General features: G+C 41.1%; 2 protein-coding genes across 2 annotated transcripts; one reads left to right on the forward strand and one right to left on the reverse strand.

Annotated features, from left to right (window-relative positions):
- The first annotated feature begins 228 nt into the window (after window positions 1–228).
- Window positions 229–4,240, forward strand: fkrp (fukutin related protein). Its single transcript, XM_005455766.4, has 2 exons — window positions 229–644; window positions 904–4,240. Exon 2 carries the CDS (start codon window positions 1,017–1,019, stop codon window positions 2,604–2,606), a length of 1,590 nt encoding a protein of 529 aa, XP_005455823.1. The 5' UTR covers window positions 229–644; window positions 904–1,016; the 3' UTR covers window positions 2,607–4,240.
- A 2,319-nt stretch (window positions 4,241–6,559) lies between these two features.
- slc1a5 (solute carrier family 1 member 5) lies at window positions 6,560–13,134 on the reverse strand. The gene is made up of 8 exons (XM_005455767.4): window positions 12,437–13,134; window positions 8,789–8,831; window positions 8,586–8,654; window positions 8,296–8,462; window positions 7,572–7,805; window positions 7,263–7,457; window positions 6,946–7,080; window positions 6,560–6,819 (listed from the first exon to the last, which is right to left on the reverse strand). The coding sequence occupies exons 1-8, from the start codon at window positions 12,970–12,972 to the stop codon at window positions 6,615–6,617; spliced, it is 1,584 nt and encodes a 527-aa protein (XP_005455824.1). The 5' UTR covers window positions 12,973–13,134; the 3' UTR covers window positions 6,560–6,614.
- Window positions 13,135–17,292: the final 4,158 nt, after the last annotated feature.

Below are 17,292 nucleotides of genomic sequence, written 5' to 3' on the forward strand. Positions count from 1 at the left end.
ATTTATATTTTTTATATTGCTTATATCCTTATAACGTATGCAATAACATTTGTAGTTATATCTTATATTTTATATTATAGCAATATGTTTTTCTTCTTTTAAAACGTAAGAGATTAGGTATAGACGCCAGGTAACTGGGATAACTCTGAAGCGGTTATTGCGTAAAATATGTGCCTTTCATTAAATAGCTAAATTCATAGATTTTTCCAAATTTGGACAGAATAGCTTTATTCTGAAGGATTCCAACCGGAAGTTGTCCTGTTGCTGCGGGCAACAGCGTGATAGCTTCATGCTAAATTCGTGCAGCTGGGTTTCTTGTTTGGGATTGTGTTAAGCCTTGCGCTTTTGAAATATTCTTTTGACCATTAAGTGTGAGTTTCTTCCAAAAATATTGGAGACTATTTCTTCCACAGCCGTACAAATATGAGCTAAACTCAAGTTAATATCTGTGTTTGCCGCTGCCGATTCAACCTCGGTAGCTACTACGCTACCAGCTCCAAAAGATCATCATGAAATCCACATATAGCGAGCATAACGGGCATAATTGGCTTAACGTTGGTAAAGCCTCTGTTAACTTCTGAATGATATGATGGCCCTGCAAACGATTGTCTCATATGAAATAAAACAGATGCATTCAGATGAAGGTGAGTTGCTACTATCCTATTTTCATTCATTTCTAATGCAACTAGACATATTTTATTTATAAAAGAAAACCTGTCATGGGGCAGTCATGTCCTAATTCCACAAGAATGTGATTATGGCTTGGGTCATTCACTGACTACTTTGTTTAAATTAAATATCCTGTGTGCGAATTTTGATATACATATGCAGATCAATACATTATATTTACACGTAAGCCTGTGGTATTGGAACCAAAACGCAACATTTTTCTGTCATTTACAGGTTGCATGCGACTCTCTGTTACACTGATGGGGGTCCGAGACCAGCCACTGGATTTCTTGATTCAAACTTAAGTTATTCTCCTGAAATAAACTGCAAAGCAAATATTAGTTGCCATGCGGATCAGTTTCTGTCAAGGCTTGTTAACTGTCGCCATCATCCTCAACCTCCTCATTCTCTATTATGTGTCCCGAGCCCAGCAGCAAATGATGGAGAAGAGGAAAGAACTTGGCAGGGGCACAAGAAGGGCTGCCCTACCAGCCTCTGGTCTCGGGGGGTTACTTGCAGGAGCTGGAGGTGAGCCTGGAGTGGTTGGAGTGGAGGGACACAGTCGAGGCCCACGTGTAACTGTTCTTCTTCGGGAATTTGAACATTTTGAAAACTATGTCGGGGATGTTGCTAATTCCTTCCTTCACCAGAGGCCAGAGCTTCCCTTCCTGGCTGTAGCTGACACATCACCGTACCCTCCACTGGCGCTTCCGGAGGGTGCTCGGCTTCTTGTGCTGTCCCCCAGCCCAGACCAACCACCACAAGCTCACAGGCCTGAGTTTCATGTGCAAACAGAGTTTGTGCTGCTAGTGCCTGATGGAGTGGAGCTGGAGCAACCAAGGGCTATTGAGAGGTTAATCAGAGAGTTGGAAGGAGAGGGTGGAGGGCCTGTGAGGTTAGTAGCTGCGCCCGTATTGGCTCGATCTGCTGTGCAGTGTCTCCACTTGCGGGTGAACCTCAGAGAGTGGACAGCTATCTATTCAACAGCTGCATCAGGGAGCAGTGGGAGTGTATGTACAGCTTTACAGGGAGATGCAGTCGTACTCATTCGGACCGAGGATCTTTTTAACCTCTCTGTCCCTCTTGGACGGCCTCTCTTCTCCTCACTCTTCATCCAGACTTCTTTGAGAGGCTGGAAGGTCAAACTCCTGGAAGGCCCCTGTTTCTCTGCAAACCATCGGCCTCTCTTCAGCTCTGCTCACAACCAGTGGAAGGCTGACACTCGACTGAAGGAGGCCACGGGGAATCTAATGAGGAGCTTTGGTCTGAAGCGTCTTCTGCTGCCTGATGGGAGGGAACAGTGGTACGGCTGCAGCAAAGAGACACCACGCTGCTTTGGCACTGTGCAGGATGACACTCCAGACTATCTGTATCTGGACCGCTGGACACCTCCCTGCTGTCTGCGAGCACTCAGGGAAACCACCAAGTATGTTATCAATATCTTGGAGAGCTCAGGTGTGCGCTACTGGCTAGAGGGAGGTACTCTGTTGGGCGCCGTTCGCCATCAAGATATCATCCCATGGGACTATGATGTAGACCTTGGTATCTACCTGGAGGATGTACCCAACTGCGATCATTTAAAGAACCTGGACTCAGGCTCTCTGGTGGATGCTAATGGCTATGTGTGGGAGCGTGCGGTGGAAGGAGACTTCTACAGGGTCCAGTACAGTGAGGCTAACCACCTGCACGTTGACCTTTGGCCGTTCTATCCACGTAATGGCGTCATGACCAAAGATACGTGGACTGAACATAAACAAGATGTGGAGTTCCCAGAACACTTCCTGCAGCCACTGGTACCCATGCCTTTTGCTGGCATCACTGCCTATGGCCCTAACAACCACAGAGCCTTTTTGGAACTTAAATTTGGAGAGGGGGTGATTGAGAACCCCCAGTATCCCAACCCTGCAAAAAAGAGACTGGACAGAAGCAAATTATGAGTCATACCGGAGGGCTACAGACCCATTTAGGTTTACCTACATACAAAGAAAATCTTGCCTCAAATAATTTTCTGTGAAAGATATTGTCTGGAAAGTAAAGCCATTTTCACACATGCACTGCAGCCCTGAATGCTTTGAGACATTACCAAACTGAGATTCACGTGAGAGCACAAATGTCCGACACAGTCTTATCTGACCGTAAATGGTCGAGCACCTCGTGTCTGTGTGACATCCACATCTAATCGTCTCAACATTTTCTGGAGTTCATGTGTGAAAAAAGGTTTAATACGGTGCCAAAACGACTGCATTTACTGTTACCTTCACCACATGTGTATCAGAAGACGGTGTATTGCATGCTTAGATTGTTCTTCCTGTGGTTCGGATGTAAAGTCTAATGTTGAACACACGTTATTTATTTGCCTGAGCGGTAGCGTTTTGTTTGAAAGACACACTTGAAAAGTTTAAATCCATACACTAGTGTACTGACATAAGGCTGTGGTGTGTATGTGTTGTACAGAAACATTGAACTACTACTGCTGTAATTTAAAAAAAAAAAGGTAGATAATTGAAAAAAACGATTTTTTAAAATTAAAATGTATTTTATCTTAAGCAGGATTTAAGGTATTATACAGACTTGTGTGTGTTAAGTAAGTGGCTTTAGCCTAACAGGTATTTTCTGATTTTTGAACTCTGTTGCCTTGTTTTGCACGTCTCAGTTTATGAGTGAATGTTAGTTTGTGGTAGAGCCAGCTGGTAACTGCAGCTGAGCAGACTTCCATCTAATGAAATGAGAAGCACACCTGTGTCATTCATGCTGTTATGGACGATTGCTCTACCAGGCCTTAGAATTCAAATAAATAATTACATATTAATAAATACTATGAAAAGGAAATTTAATTCAGTATACTACTCAGTTCCCCTGGTTGCCACATGATTTCTGTAGTTTTTCCTGTATCTAATGTATTAGGGTGTCAAATCATTTCAAGTACTTCTACAATAAAAGAATAACAGTTTCATGTATTTTGTAAATAGCAGTTGCCACTAGATGGCGCAACACACCAAATTAACACCAAGTGCTGTGTTGACCAAAGGGTGGAGTGTTTCACTAGAGGCAGGAATGCAACTCTACAGGAACACGGCTCACATGTTCATCACAAACCCAACGTGTGACGCAAACTAGCATTACAATCAAGCCTCTCCCATGTTGTTGCTCTACATATTGTATCCCTAGAGGTGTGTTTACATAGTTTTGTTGCTTCTAGTATTCATATATGGCCTGGTTAATGTAGGCTTATGTATCAGTGAGAGGCTGCATTATTTTACAATCTCTAAACATAAAGACAAAGTATTTTGTGTCTTTATTGATTTGTATTACTGTGTGCTTCTGACTAGTCTCTGCAGTAAGAGTTAAAAACAGGGTTTATTGTCAACAAAAAGCCACATCCTCTTATTTATATATATAAAAAACATTTATTGCTGAAAGGTTGCTGACAGTACATTCAGACAATAAGTTATTTTACAATCGTAGCCCACTTTAAACAAACAAACAAAGCCAGACAGCCACATAATGGAAGAGTTCAGGAAGTAATCTTGCACCACAAAAGGAACAAGCAAGGAAAAAAAAAAAAAAAAAATTTCTCATGACATACGAAATGCTAAGACCTCAAGCTTGCAGTTAAATGATTGTCTTTTTAAATTCTGTAAAGCTAACGAAAAGGCTGACAAGGAAAGCGGGCTTAAAAAAAATATCTGGTTTTGGATTTAACAGTATTTGCCCTACTCAGGTCTATATAAGATAGTGATTAACAGTTGATATGGATGGAAAAATATAATATTGTGCTATATTACTTTCATTAATTTAAAAACCGTATCTGGGTACTTCAATAGCCAGGCGTTTATTAGGGAAGGGGGTCAGTTCCAGGCCAGCCGGACTTGTATTTGCTCTCTTCGATACATCGCCACACCAGACAGTATCTCTTTAACATCAATGATCTAACGACTTGTCTCCAGAGCCTTAAGTCTTCCCCACTGATATAAACATTTTTTAAAAGAAGTAGTAAAAAAATACATTTAAAACTGTAGCTCACACCAAATAGAAGAGATTGTGATAACTAAAAATATCCAAATCCAACAAGTTGCTAAGAGAAGAGTTGAAGCTGGAAAAAGGACGTTTGGAATTATTAGCATTTACAAAGTTAAATATGACAAATGTCTTTGAAGCTTAAAGAAATAAATATGAATTTAGAAATTACTACCAGAAGTTCTTAGTTGGGTGTAGGCCACCTAACTATTACTGCGTATTTATGCCCATTATAGGCAAAACAGATTATGAGATTCCTCCCTTTACCCAAGTTATTTAGGTGTGTACACCTCTCTCTTCTTATAAAATAGAGACATCCTTGTAGTGTAAGGAAGTTGGTTGCTCATATATGACATGTAGTGACACCACACAATTTATGACAAACAGTCATTGTTGCATAGTGTGTGTTAAACCACTTGTACCTGCACAAGAGCAAAGCAAGACTGTGACTAGAACTCTGTTGCCGAGTCTATTTAACTTTTGGTCCTGGAGTATTTTAAGGAGCACGCAGAGGAAAGTCTTCCAGCCAAAGTCAAAACCTGAGGATGTGTTGGTAATCGCAGCAATTTTCTCCACATGCACCCATGGTTTATTATATATAGCAGGTCCATGAGCAAAGAGGCCTTCATTCAAGTTTGGGTGATTACTGAGGACGTGTTTTCATTTGGTGTGCTTCAGAAGACGAACTGAGTCTTAGGACAGATCGACTGCCGTTTCATCCCCTCACGGTGAGAAGGTCATTTCACATAATAACCTTAAACACAATAAAAGATTAACGGATTCTTCCACCAAAACAAACACAAAAAAAAAAACAACAACTGGATTTTGTCAGAGCTACTTTCATGCAGAGTGTAAAGAATGCACTTAAACTCAAATACAAAGTACTTGCAGTTTAAAACACAACACTGGATGAATTCTGCATGAAAGTAGCCAAAACATGTTTGAAGTTGACAAATTCCAATAATTAAAAAAAAGAACCCAAAAAACAACATATATATGACACAGTGGGTGCAGTAAACAGTATGGAGGTCCTCTACTTATAAAGTCAGAGGTTTTTTGTGTTGTCTCGTGGAGTGTTTGCCACCAATTTGCTAAGACGCAGGTTCAATGATACAAATGAAATTGGGCAAAACTTTAGTGACAGACCAGTGCATTCATGTAACTTAAACTCCCCATATATATATATATATATATATATATATATATATATATATATATATATATATATATATATATATATATATATATATATATATATATAATATATATATATATATATATATATATATATATATATATATATATATATATATATATATATTATATATATATATATATATATATATATATATATATATATATATATAGCGTCTTCAAGAAGTTCATTGGTCCAGCTTTTGTGGGTGGATGCACTGGTCACATGACAAACTTACTCACCAATCTGATAAAATGCTCACACACAAACACAGTGTCTGCCATCAACTTATCTCCATAGTTCTGTCACATGATAATAATTTCAGACATGACAGCTGATGAGGACCAATTGAGGGCAACATCAGACTGGAGTGAAAGCAGCCAGTCTAGTGTACAATACAGTCCCATCCACACACACACACACACACACACACACACACACACACACACACACACACACACACACACACACACACACACACACACACACACAAAAAAAAAAAAACTACAAAAAAAGTCATTAAATGCCCCCATGTGAATTTTCAGCTACCCCTCTAGAAAAGTGTTGAAGTCAGAACTTTTCTTGGCGTTGTCCAGTCTCTCGCTATACTCTTTTCTTCAGAGCAGAAAACGGAAACGAGGGGCTTGACGTTCAGTTTTCTCTTCTTTTTTTTTTCCCCCCCACAAGTATCAAATAACTGAGCCAGGAGTTCTTGAAAACGTCGGCAGTCGCATTACATACTTGACTCTTTTTCACCAGACCCTGATTTCTGAGCATCGCTTCGTTTACTAATGAGTGGCGAGCTCTCGGGCACGGCCTCCAGCCGGACCTCGCTCAGCTCTGCTCCGTTTCGTTTGGCATCTCGGTCCACAAAGAACTGCAAGATCCCCGCACCGAAAGCATCACCCTCCACATTGAGCACCGTGCAGGTACGATCACTGAAGAAAGACAAAACAGATGGCACGCCATTTTAATGTCAGGGTATTTTACAGCCAGCTGTGTGCCCTACATTATTGTGAATCTAGGGCATCACGGTAAACATCATCCAAAGTTTGTATACTCACACAAGCCAGTCAACAGCCAGGATAAGAGAAATGTCGCTGGTGGGGAGTCCTATTGCCTCCAGGATAATAGCTAAAGTCAGAACACCACCTGCAGGAATTCCTGCTGCTCCAACGCTGGATGCTGTAGCTGTAACGCTAACATACAAAAAGCATGGACAGCAGCAGTTAGACACAAATCTATTGTCATCATTATAAAAGACACTGAAATCACCTCTATTATTAGGTAACTGTTTGACAAGTAAGCCAGTGGTACAATTGATTTACTATTACATGTCACTGTGTAACTGAAGGTGTGTTTCGGTGGCTTTGGGACTTACAGGATGGTAATGACTTGGATGAAGTTAAGGGAAACGTTGTTCAGCTGTGCAATGAAAACTGCAGCCACGCACTGAAAGAGAGCCGCACCGTCCATGTTGACCGTTGCTCCAATGGGCAGGATGAAGCGGCTGATTTGCTTGGATACGCCGTTCTTTTCCTCCACGCACTTCATCATGAGGGGCAGCGTGGCAGAGCTAAGAAGCAAGAAACGATGGCCGTGAGCGTGCAGAAAGGATTTGTAGATATGCTTTGGAAGAGGGAAATCTCAGTCATTAAGTATTTAACAACCTGAGAGGCACGTTTATTACCTGGAGCTTGTTCCAAAGGCTGTGGCTAGAGCCGTGAATATCCCCCAGAGGAAGGTGTAAGGGTTCTTCCTTGTAAAGATAAAGTAGATGCCTGGCAACACAAGTATTCCATGGATGGCATGTCCAATGAGGCAGCAGGCAATATATTTCCCCAAACTGGCAAACAGGCTTCCAACATCTTCCATTTCCACAATCTTCCCAGCTACAAGAAACATGATACCGATTGGGGCATACCTGCAAGGGAAGAGACGAGACAGTGATGTAGTTTAAGTTTCTGATACAGAGCACTTCTGGATAAAAGCACACTTAAAGAATGGAGCAAACTGAGTAAGCAGAGTTCGATTAAAAGATCAATATTCCTCTCATATCTGTCCATTAAATACACAACTCCAGCCAGAAACGTAGCACAATGTTTTTTAATATTTTGTCTTGGTTTACTGCATCCATAATAAGAATTAGCAAGGATATTGTTGAGTGCTCTAATGTTAGGAGAGACGGGGATCTTGTCGACACCTTTAATAAAGCCATAACGTTATGTAACAGCACATGCACAGTAGCTGCAGGATGCAGACGCTTCTGTTCATTTAAATAAACAGGCTCAAATTAGCAGCGTGGTCCTCTTTAAAAAGCACTTTGCTGTAGTTGGATATTTTGCTCTTCACACGTGAACATTTTCTGTTATTTTATTCCTTCCCCAACCCAAAAGGCATCCAGGTTTCCTTACCACATGATCCAGGACACCAGCACCATGGTGGCCTCGTTGAAGGCGTTAAAGAACTTGATCAGGATCTCTCCTTCCTCTCCCAGCTTCCGCAAAGCCACCCCAAACACAATGGCAAACACTACGAGACCAAGAATATTCATGCCATCCTGGTCTGTTCCAAAAGGCACCTGAAAAGCAAAAAACCAAACACAGAGTGAGAAAAGACATTTATTCAGCCCTCAGTTTAAGAATACAGTCAGATAGTTTTGAGTGTATTCATAGTTCATTTTCGAGCCAGTCACTGTGCTCACCTTCTCCACCGTGATATTGGTGATTCCATCTGTGCCATTCTTTTTTATCAGCTTATAGGAGGTTGCATACTGTACAGGAGGCAAGAAATTGCTAGTTTAGTAGACTAATTAGCACATAATCAGCTTATCTACATAGTTCTGTTACGTAATTCAGAGGAACGATTATGTAAAAAAAATACAATACATTCAAATCCAATACTTACAGACTGAAAAGCAGCAGACACGAGGTTGGAGGGAAAGATGTTTCTGTGGATAAAAAAATACAATACATTCAAATCCTTGTGCTCAGTGTGAAGTGGATTACTGGCTGCAATCGAGAGCAGAGAAACGACATTTTGGGGAACTAAAGTGCAGAAAACAGGTTTGGCTGTTTGGGTTTGTTCTCAAAATAAAAAAAATAAAAATAAAAAGCATAGAATAGGAACACTGAGTAATGTCACATGAGCTGCGTGGAAATTCAATTTAAGAACCACAGGCTGACCTGCTTTGACTCATTACTGAGTTTGAGTTACTATAGAGCAATACCGCTACTGATCCTGTGACATTGAAGACATAGCAGTTGTGCTTTCTAATTATCAGTGACAGCTCAAACAGAAGCCCAAGGCTCGCCATGTGAAAACAGCTCAGAGAATTTAACTGTTAATCTTGTTTTTTCCTCCTCTAAGCCCGTGTTGCCGTGACCATATCCATCACCTGCTAACGAGTGCATGCATACACACTGGCTTCCACAGAGTAGGTACAGCTGCATATTAAATCTCCCAAGAACACACGAAAACCCAAAGTGCTCCCGTTACCCCTGTGCTCAGCTGTCTGCAACAGATTTAGAGTAATAAGGCATTAACTCCTCAAGCTCTTTCCGGTCATTCAGTCCCTTCCACTGGCGCGGCAGTGCTTCAAGCTTAAGCGTCATGTGACTGCATGACGTGGCAGAACTAGAAAACCGGCTGCATTACAAACAGCCATGAAAAGGGACTAAACGGCAGCTAAGCTTTCACACCATTTGGATATTCAAATGGATTGGCATAGTCTGAGTGTAGTAAGATCACGAGAGGAAAGAGGCTTAAGTATTTCATGTTTCATCAGCATTCCTAGAACAAGTGATCAGCATAATAATCTGTGTGTAGAATCTACAGAGAATCTAGACTTCAAGCATTGTTATAACTTACATGGCATCACTTCCTTGTATAGTATCAATGGGAGGCAGGACTCCTGACTGTATGTACACGTACTCTAAATTTGCACAGAGATGGCAATCCCGAGTACAAGCCTGACTCACTCGATCACTTCCACTTCCTTGTTCTCTGCTGTGGTTACTTATTCTTGGCACATATACAAACCGCAGTGCTAATGAAATTTAAAACAAAAAGAACACAATGTTTCGGTTTTTTTTCCACCTTATTATCCTAATCAAGTCTACATGTGGACGCCATGCTCATTCGAAACTGTTCACTCTGAGGTGAACTTGCGACTTGAATGTAAATAAACTTGATTTTATTGTTTAACTGGAATGCTGGTATGAAAACAATGGGCCATCACATGCCTATTAGGCAGGTGGATCTCTTTTATGTCAAGCTGACAACTGTTTGTGCTCAGATCTTCTGACGTCTTCCCATTATCCTGTTAAACCATCCCTCAGCTGCTTTGGGAAAATAGTACACGTTTAGTATTAAACCCAACAAGAGAAACTCCGGACTCTTAATAAGGTGGACAAATGGACAAAACACTTAAAAGCTGAAAAATAGATCATGGTTCTAAAGAATGGGAATGAAACCCAGCATCTCAAAGGCCTGTTGAGCTCAGGACAGGACGACAAAGATAGCAAACTTAGTTATATGAAGATCTTCTAAGAAGAAAAAAAACAAACAAAAAAAAACAACCCAAACATGTTCTAGGTTCACAGACTGATAGCCATCACCTGCAGGTTTTGTAGGTCAAGAGGAAAAAATGCATCCGATAAGATATGTCAACAAGGATGTGTAGGAGTGGCAGCAACCATATTTGTCCTCAGGCTGGTGTGTTGTCTTTTTTTCCCCTGCTCTGTTTTGTATGAGTGTGAGTCTGCAAACAATGACCAGGCCATCATTGCTTTAATGAACAGTCAGTTCCACCCAGTAAGTTCTGCGCTGCCTTTGTTGTCAAAAGTAACCAGGACACCGGCTGACCAGGCTCACTGTGATGAGAGGCACGGGTCTTCTATTCGGATAATGTGTGTGCATGAGGAACGGTGGCATGTGTCCAATACAAGACAAACATTACCCTTGTTTCATATTTATCATCTCTTGTCTTTACCCCCCCACCCCCATCAGTGCCATCAAATCGTGGTTATGTAACGTCCTAATTAACGTCAGGTAAAAATGTTAATCTGCATCAGGGCACAAGGACTGTTTTATGGATGCGTTGCCAAGGCTAAGTCACGATGCAAGGGGTGGGTGGCGAGTGGAATATTCTGGTTTGCATAGCGCACAATTCCATGATTCACTGAGCGCCAGACTGAGCAAACCATGAACAGACCAGCCAAACTAACCAGGAATAATGATGCAATAGTTGCAAGCATTATTAAGACTGGATGTAAACAGAATTACAGGTGTATTAATACTGTCTGTGTTCCATCTCATCTACTTGAGGCAAACCAAATAAGCTTAACTTGATTCGTGGTTTAGATTACAGATCCAAACAGTAAACCCAAAGTCTTCTTGTTTACACTCTAAACATGTTTTTAACCTCTATGATGAGAGACATTGACGCGATACTTTATTTCAGACCACGCTGTTGCATCATGCTGTGTAGTAATGTCTTTAAAATTAAAAAAAAAATATCCAAAAATATAAAAACTTAAGCCTCTACTGAATTGCTGTTGACATGTAAGAAATGCCCCCACGCTCAATTTGTGTCAGACCAAAACATAGCAGGTACAGGGGAAACATGTGCACAGTGGACCAACATCAATAGTAACATGTAATAGTTCTTTAGATGACGTGGAACATCTCCCCAAGTCCTTCTGACGCAGTTGTTTGTTTACAATGATCACAGATCCTTCCGGGTACCCCCTCACCCACACCATAGAGGTGACACATGCGTCATGAATGCCTTGTGAACATGACGCATTGATTTAAAAAAAAAAAAAAAAATGTCGGGCGGGTAGGGGCGCATGGGCACCTACAGACCTACAGACGGAAGTCATTTTTACTTAACAAGTTCAACAAGTTTAAACGACATTGTGCCGTGTTCGGTGGCGCCGTGTCACGCTATGTGTTTCAAAGTAAACTTTGACAAAAGTTGCGAACAGAAAACCTGTGAGCGTAAAGCGAGTCAGACTAAAGATAAAACACGTGTAGCAGCAGTACAAACGCGAGCCCCCAGCAGGAAGTGTTTGAACCACAGTTGAGATTAGGAAGAAGTTTCACGCACGTTTTCTGACTCCACGTGTAAACGTCAAACTGGACAAGATGTGGAATATTATTAAATAGGTCATTGTATGGGTTTAGTTGTCCTGAAATTATTATTTATTTATTTTTTCATAAAGCGTCCGAAAAGGGACAACCGGCACTCGGCACTGTGCCGGGGAGTTAACCCTCAGCGAGGACACAGCTGATGCAACCGCCTGTTGGCATTACAGCACTGCGGCTCTGCCGGTGTCCGGCTGTAGTGGCTAACTAAGACATGTGCCCGATCTGGTTCTTACAATTACTTCTACAAGTACAACAGGTTACTCACTGTAACTTGGCTACTCTTATTAGATCTTTGGAGCGTCCTATGCGCGTCATTACATACATGCCTAATAACATGTTGAGTTACATACTCTAAAAAAAAGTTTTCTAGACGGACTGTGTGTGAGCAAGAGTTGGTCTTACCTTATCAAATCTAAGAAGGAGTCTATAACTTCTTTATGCGCAGGCACTTCTTCTTCCAAGTAGGCCGGCTTGGAGACGGACACAGACCCCGGCGATATGATATAAGCCATCACGACCCCGATCGAGGACGCAATCAAGGTGGTGATCAGGAAAAAGAGCATAGCCAAGCCGCCGAGTTTGCCCAGGGCTTTAGGGTCGATGCTGGCCGCTCCGGACACCAGACTGCAGACCACCAGAGGAATGATGATCATCTTCAGCAACCGGATGAGAATCTCACCTGGGAAACCGACGTAAATCACCTGGGTTCTCGTTAGTGTTACATTACGCACACCAAGTCCAATAAAAACACCAACGATAACCCCGGCCACGGTGAGAATCACCAGCAGGTTGGCCCTAACGATCCTCAGCACTCGCTGAGACAAAGTCTCCCGGGTGCTCCTCTTGGGGATGTCCAGCCCGTTGGGCATGGGCTCGTCGAGGTGAGCCTCACCGTTGGATTCCTTCCTGCTCTCTATCATGTCTACCGTCGAGGCCATGACGCGTGTTTAAACTTCCCCTAAAACTTAACTTAACGAAGGAAAACGTTTCTGAAAACTAGCAGCAACGTGGCAGGAGAAGTTTCTAAAATTAAGACAACAATATGCTACTTTCCTCCTGCGATTAGTGAATGATGCTCCACGAGTCCCGCGTGGGTTCTTATCTACCGGGAAAGTATTTCACGCCCACCTCTTACGCAATGCGGGCGTGTCTAAGCTGCAACGTTCCGTGACAGCATTATAAAAAGGAAATACCGAATTTTCGTATTTTTTCTCGTATTTTAGGTTTCATTCACATCAAAATGCTTTTCTTTTAAGCCTTTAGGTTACAGAGTGCAGACATTATGTAAGATTAATTTATACCACATTTGCTGCCTCAAAGACCTCCAGTACCACGTGGAGTGTGTAGACTTGAGCAGTCTACACACGTACAGCTGTAATTTGATTTACTTTTCTTTTATGTAATTGGTAATTTTTGATTGTCGTTTTAAAAGTACCGTTAATAACGACCAAAATGAAACATGTTTTTGCCGACACTTGTAAGGGCAGATGTAAGGTGAAAGGGCAAATCTTTCTTCACTGTGATGACTTCTAGTTGAACGATTGAGAAAAACCGTGTTTTGGGATGGAAACGTATTTAAAAATTAAAATTATTATTTTAATTATTTAAAAAATCGTCACTGATTTAGCAGCAAGGTCTTTTATGCTCGATGTCTTCACTACCCTGAAACAAGAGACGATCGTTGCATCATGCATTGTTAAAAGCAAGATAGCATTAAAATTTCCCCTAACCACCTGAACTGAAAATAACAACCACGTGCAAAAGCTAAAGTTGGAGACTTTTAAAAGACTCCAACTTTTATCAAATAAATAAAAAAAGGTCTAAATTAACTTTATAATGGGTTTCTTAATTAAAGGTGTGGTACACTCAAAATGATGCAGTGCTACAGGAATATTTGCCAGCTCTAATCCCTTCCTAGATTACTACCTTTCATCAGTTAAACAACTAGATCACATGAGCTGACAAGAGGCACAGGGTGTGGAACCTGCTGCTGCATTCATCAACTCAGACATCAACAAAGAAAATGTTCTTGCTTTTTTATATTGACGTAGATTTTGGCATGTTTTAACAGGGACATGTTCCATGACATTAATAAAAGAAAGAAAGAATAAAGAATATGCTTAGGGCGCCCCCCCACCCCCAAGTCAACATGCAATGCAGATTGTTGTCATAGTGTATGGCGTCTACATGTATATAAACCTTCAACCTACACTTTTTGGTTTTACTAAAATATCCTTCATATTTAAGGGCCTCTGGCTGGATGATTGTGAAAAAGCAGTGCTTCTGTAAGGAGACCTTTTTGTAGCTTTAACATCAGTTACAGCACAGAGAAAGTCTGTAGATATTAACAGCACTTTCATATTATATAATGAGATGCTTTTATGATGTGTGGTGTTCACTAGATTGAAACAAGCAACATATATTGCATCATGCGGTGACATCAGAACACTTCCATTGAGGGCATGGACTGAAAGTGACAACCACATGACGATACAGTTTCAAGTCTCCAACTTTCAGTGAGAACAACTATTTACATTTACTTTGTATTGGGGCTCTTAAATAAGGGTGTGGCACATTTAAAAATGATACAGATCCACTGGAATATCTGTCAGCTTTAATCCCTTCCCAGATTACCTCTTTTCATTAGAGCAGCAGTTAAACTAGGGCACATTAGCGGAGGAGAGGTACAGGCTTCGTCTCTACAGCTGTGGAGGAAGCCACTGAGGCTTTGATGTGACCTCCCTCCTCTGCGGGTTTATTTGCCTTCTCCCCAAGTCACAAATCAACGAAGAAGAAACCTCTTATAACATGAAAGGGTAGCGCACGTGGAACGACAAGCGCAGTAATAACATTAATCTGACATCTGGCGTGTCTGGATGGAAAAGAATGGCCACTGAGGAGCAGTATGTCCTTTGCAAATTGTTTCTCACCCAGTTGTAGTGATGAGAGAATGACTGTGAAGCAACGGGCCGTGTGTTTTTCTTGGAAATGTGTTGCCAGCAGTTAAGAATGAAAGTGAGTAAGAAAGTTTTGAGTAAGAAAGCAACTTTGAGATGAAAATAAAGGCTTAAAACCTCCACGAAATGTTAGTATCCTGACTTCCAATCATTGGCTAGGTGTGCACCAAGATGTAATAAGAGACAGACTCATTGTCTGGGCCACAGAGGCCTACAGTCTGATTGCTTATAATTTATGTGTCAGTGTTCAGGACATACTGAGGATAGCTTACAGTCAAACAACAATTCAAGTCCTTTTTTTTAAAGACTCCCACTGGCTGAAACTTGTGGGAAAAACACCTTTAACACCAAATAATGCCCACAGGACCAGATCTCAGGCTGGTAAGCTGTCCTCTGTGACCCAAGTTTGTTATCTCAAGCTTAGGCTTTGCTCCCTCCGACTGTGTGAATGATTGAAGGAATCACCGTGATTCTGTGAAAAGTGCATTACCCTGTGAGAAAGGACAACTTCAATGTCTAAGCCAGCTAGCGTGCAAGAGCTGAGAAGGCCCCATCTATAACAACACACAGCGCACACGCTGTGAAGATGAGTTTCTGCTGTTATTTAATGTATTAAAACTTAAATGGCTGACTTCTAAATGCACATATTTTAGAGCAAGAACAACAGCAATGCTATGATAACACGTGTATGGGTGAGAGCTATTAGTTCAACTTTAGTTAAATGTGAAGGTTGGCGTTTTTAAATGACTCACTACCCTCTGACCACATAAAGAAAGTAGAGTACATTGTAACGATGTAGCATTTTGTTGTACATCTGTGTTTCAGTAAAGTTGAACTTGAGAGTTCAATAGCACCAATGTCCTTGGCTCGTTGTTATAAGACTTATATAAGACTTTTATTAGGCAGCACTTAGGTTAGTAAATATTTGTTGGAGAGGGGTTTTTTTTATACATCTCAGTCAGCGTTGTGATAAGGATAAGGCTTCCTTTGGCACTTTAAAATTGCACTAAGTGTTTTTTTTAATATTCATTGAGCCCAAGAGTGTTTACTTCGGTCTTACGTTTTTCCAGTTGTAACTGACTTAATTTGGAGATGTGGTTTTATTTTTTATTTTTAAAAAATGGAATAAATATGTTATGATATGTTCAGAAAACCTCAGCTGAATCAAAAGGACTTCAACACTGACACATTAAACCCAGGCAGTGGCAAATTCAGCACCACTTCAGCTGTAAACATTAGCATTGATCATCATGTGGCATCTGGCCCCAGGTTTAGTTCCCTCTTTTTCTCCAGTGAAATGTTCAAAACGCAGCGTGTTTGATGCTTGATAGTCAAGCCTGAATAAGGACACGGCGCACAAACAGGGGCAATTCATGTGACCTATGAAATGGGGACGTGAACAACAAAACGTTGCTGTCTCAAGTATCGTGAGAAGAGCAAGTGAGAGACTGGGAGAAAAGAAATGAGAAAGGCTGAAAGGAAACTTGATACCCCTCCACCTGAATGTGTCAGTGCAGCAATGCCCTATCTTTTATCCTGGTCTGCTGCGGTCATGTAGCAGGATCAGGGTGAAGTATGAAAACACTTCCACTCAATCCAAGCTGTTTTTCCAGCAAGATAAATAAATAAATACAAAATTAAGAGGAGTTGTTCACAAACTACACTGTCGACAAAGTGCTGACTCATGGTGAAAGGTACCGAGTTACGATAAGACGCAGAGTCATGATGAAAATATATTCCAGGATGTTTATCTAAAAGGAATGTTGGACAGAGGAAAAGTCTGGAAATAATATCTTTTTTTTTTCCACTGAGACCTTTGAGGGGAAACGTCAAGACTGAATATTCAAAGAGAATGAGGAATGATACTCATGCAAACTATGGTAAACTTGAAAAAAGGAACCAAGAAAGAGAGTGAGATGAGGAAAGCCATGCCATTAGGCCATTAGGCTCAAACTCTGTTTGCTAGAACATAATGTTTATGAGGCAAACATTTACGCTTCTTGCTTTGCGATAAGTGAGGTGTGTTGTTCAATCATACACTGTGTGTGAACAGCGATACAAAACACTCTTGAAATGGCACTTTGATCCTGACTCCTGAACAGCTCTACGTTCATTATTATGTTAGAAAAAAAAGTGAAGCGTGCATTTTATACTCCAGTGTTTATTAGAGAACCAAACGTCAAAGAAAACTGAAGTTGTGGTTTTCAGTGAAACAGTATCTCGACTGTCACCCTCAGGATTGTACACTTCTAACATAGTAAAAGTGTTAGCGTGCGTGTTCTACATTAGATTTTGGCTCAA

This window comes from Oreochromis niloticus, linkage group LG14, assembly GCF_001858045.2.
Source record: "Oreochromis niloticus isolate F11D_XX linkage group LG14, O_niloticus_UMD_NMBU, whole genome shotgun sequence".
NCBI classification, from domain to species: domain Eukaryota; kingdom Metazoa; phylum Chordata; class Actinopteri; order Cichliformes; family Cichlidae; genus Oreochromis; species Oreochromis niloticus.

Bases quoted from the DNA above. Each gene is read 5' to 3' on its own strand.
- fkrp (XM_005455766.4), top strand. From the start codon at position 1,017: ATGCGGATCAGTTTCTGTCAAGGCTTGTTAACTGTCGCCATCATCCTC.
- slc1a5 (XM_005455767.4), bottom strand. From the start codon at position 12,972: ATGGCCTCGACGGTAGACATGATAGAGAGCAGGAAGGAATCCAACGGT. The intron at 7,458-7,571 runs GTAATAAACGTG...CTTGCTTCTTAG, and splicing joins GCCTTTGGAACAAGCTCCAG to CTCTGCCACGCTGCCCCTCA. The intron at 7,081-7,262 runs GTAAGTCCCAAA...TTTGTATGTTAG, and splicing joins ATCCAAGTCATTACCATCCT to CGTTACAGCTACAGCATCCA.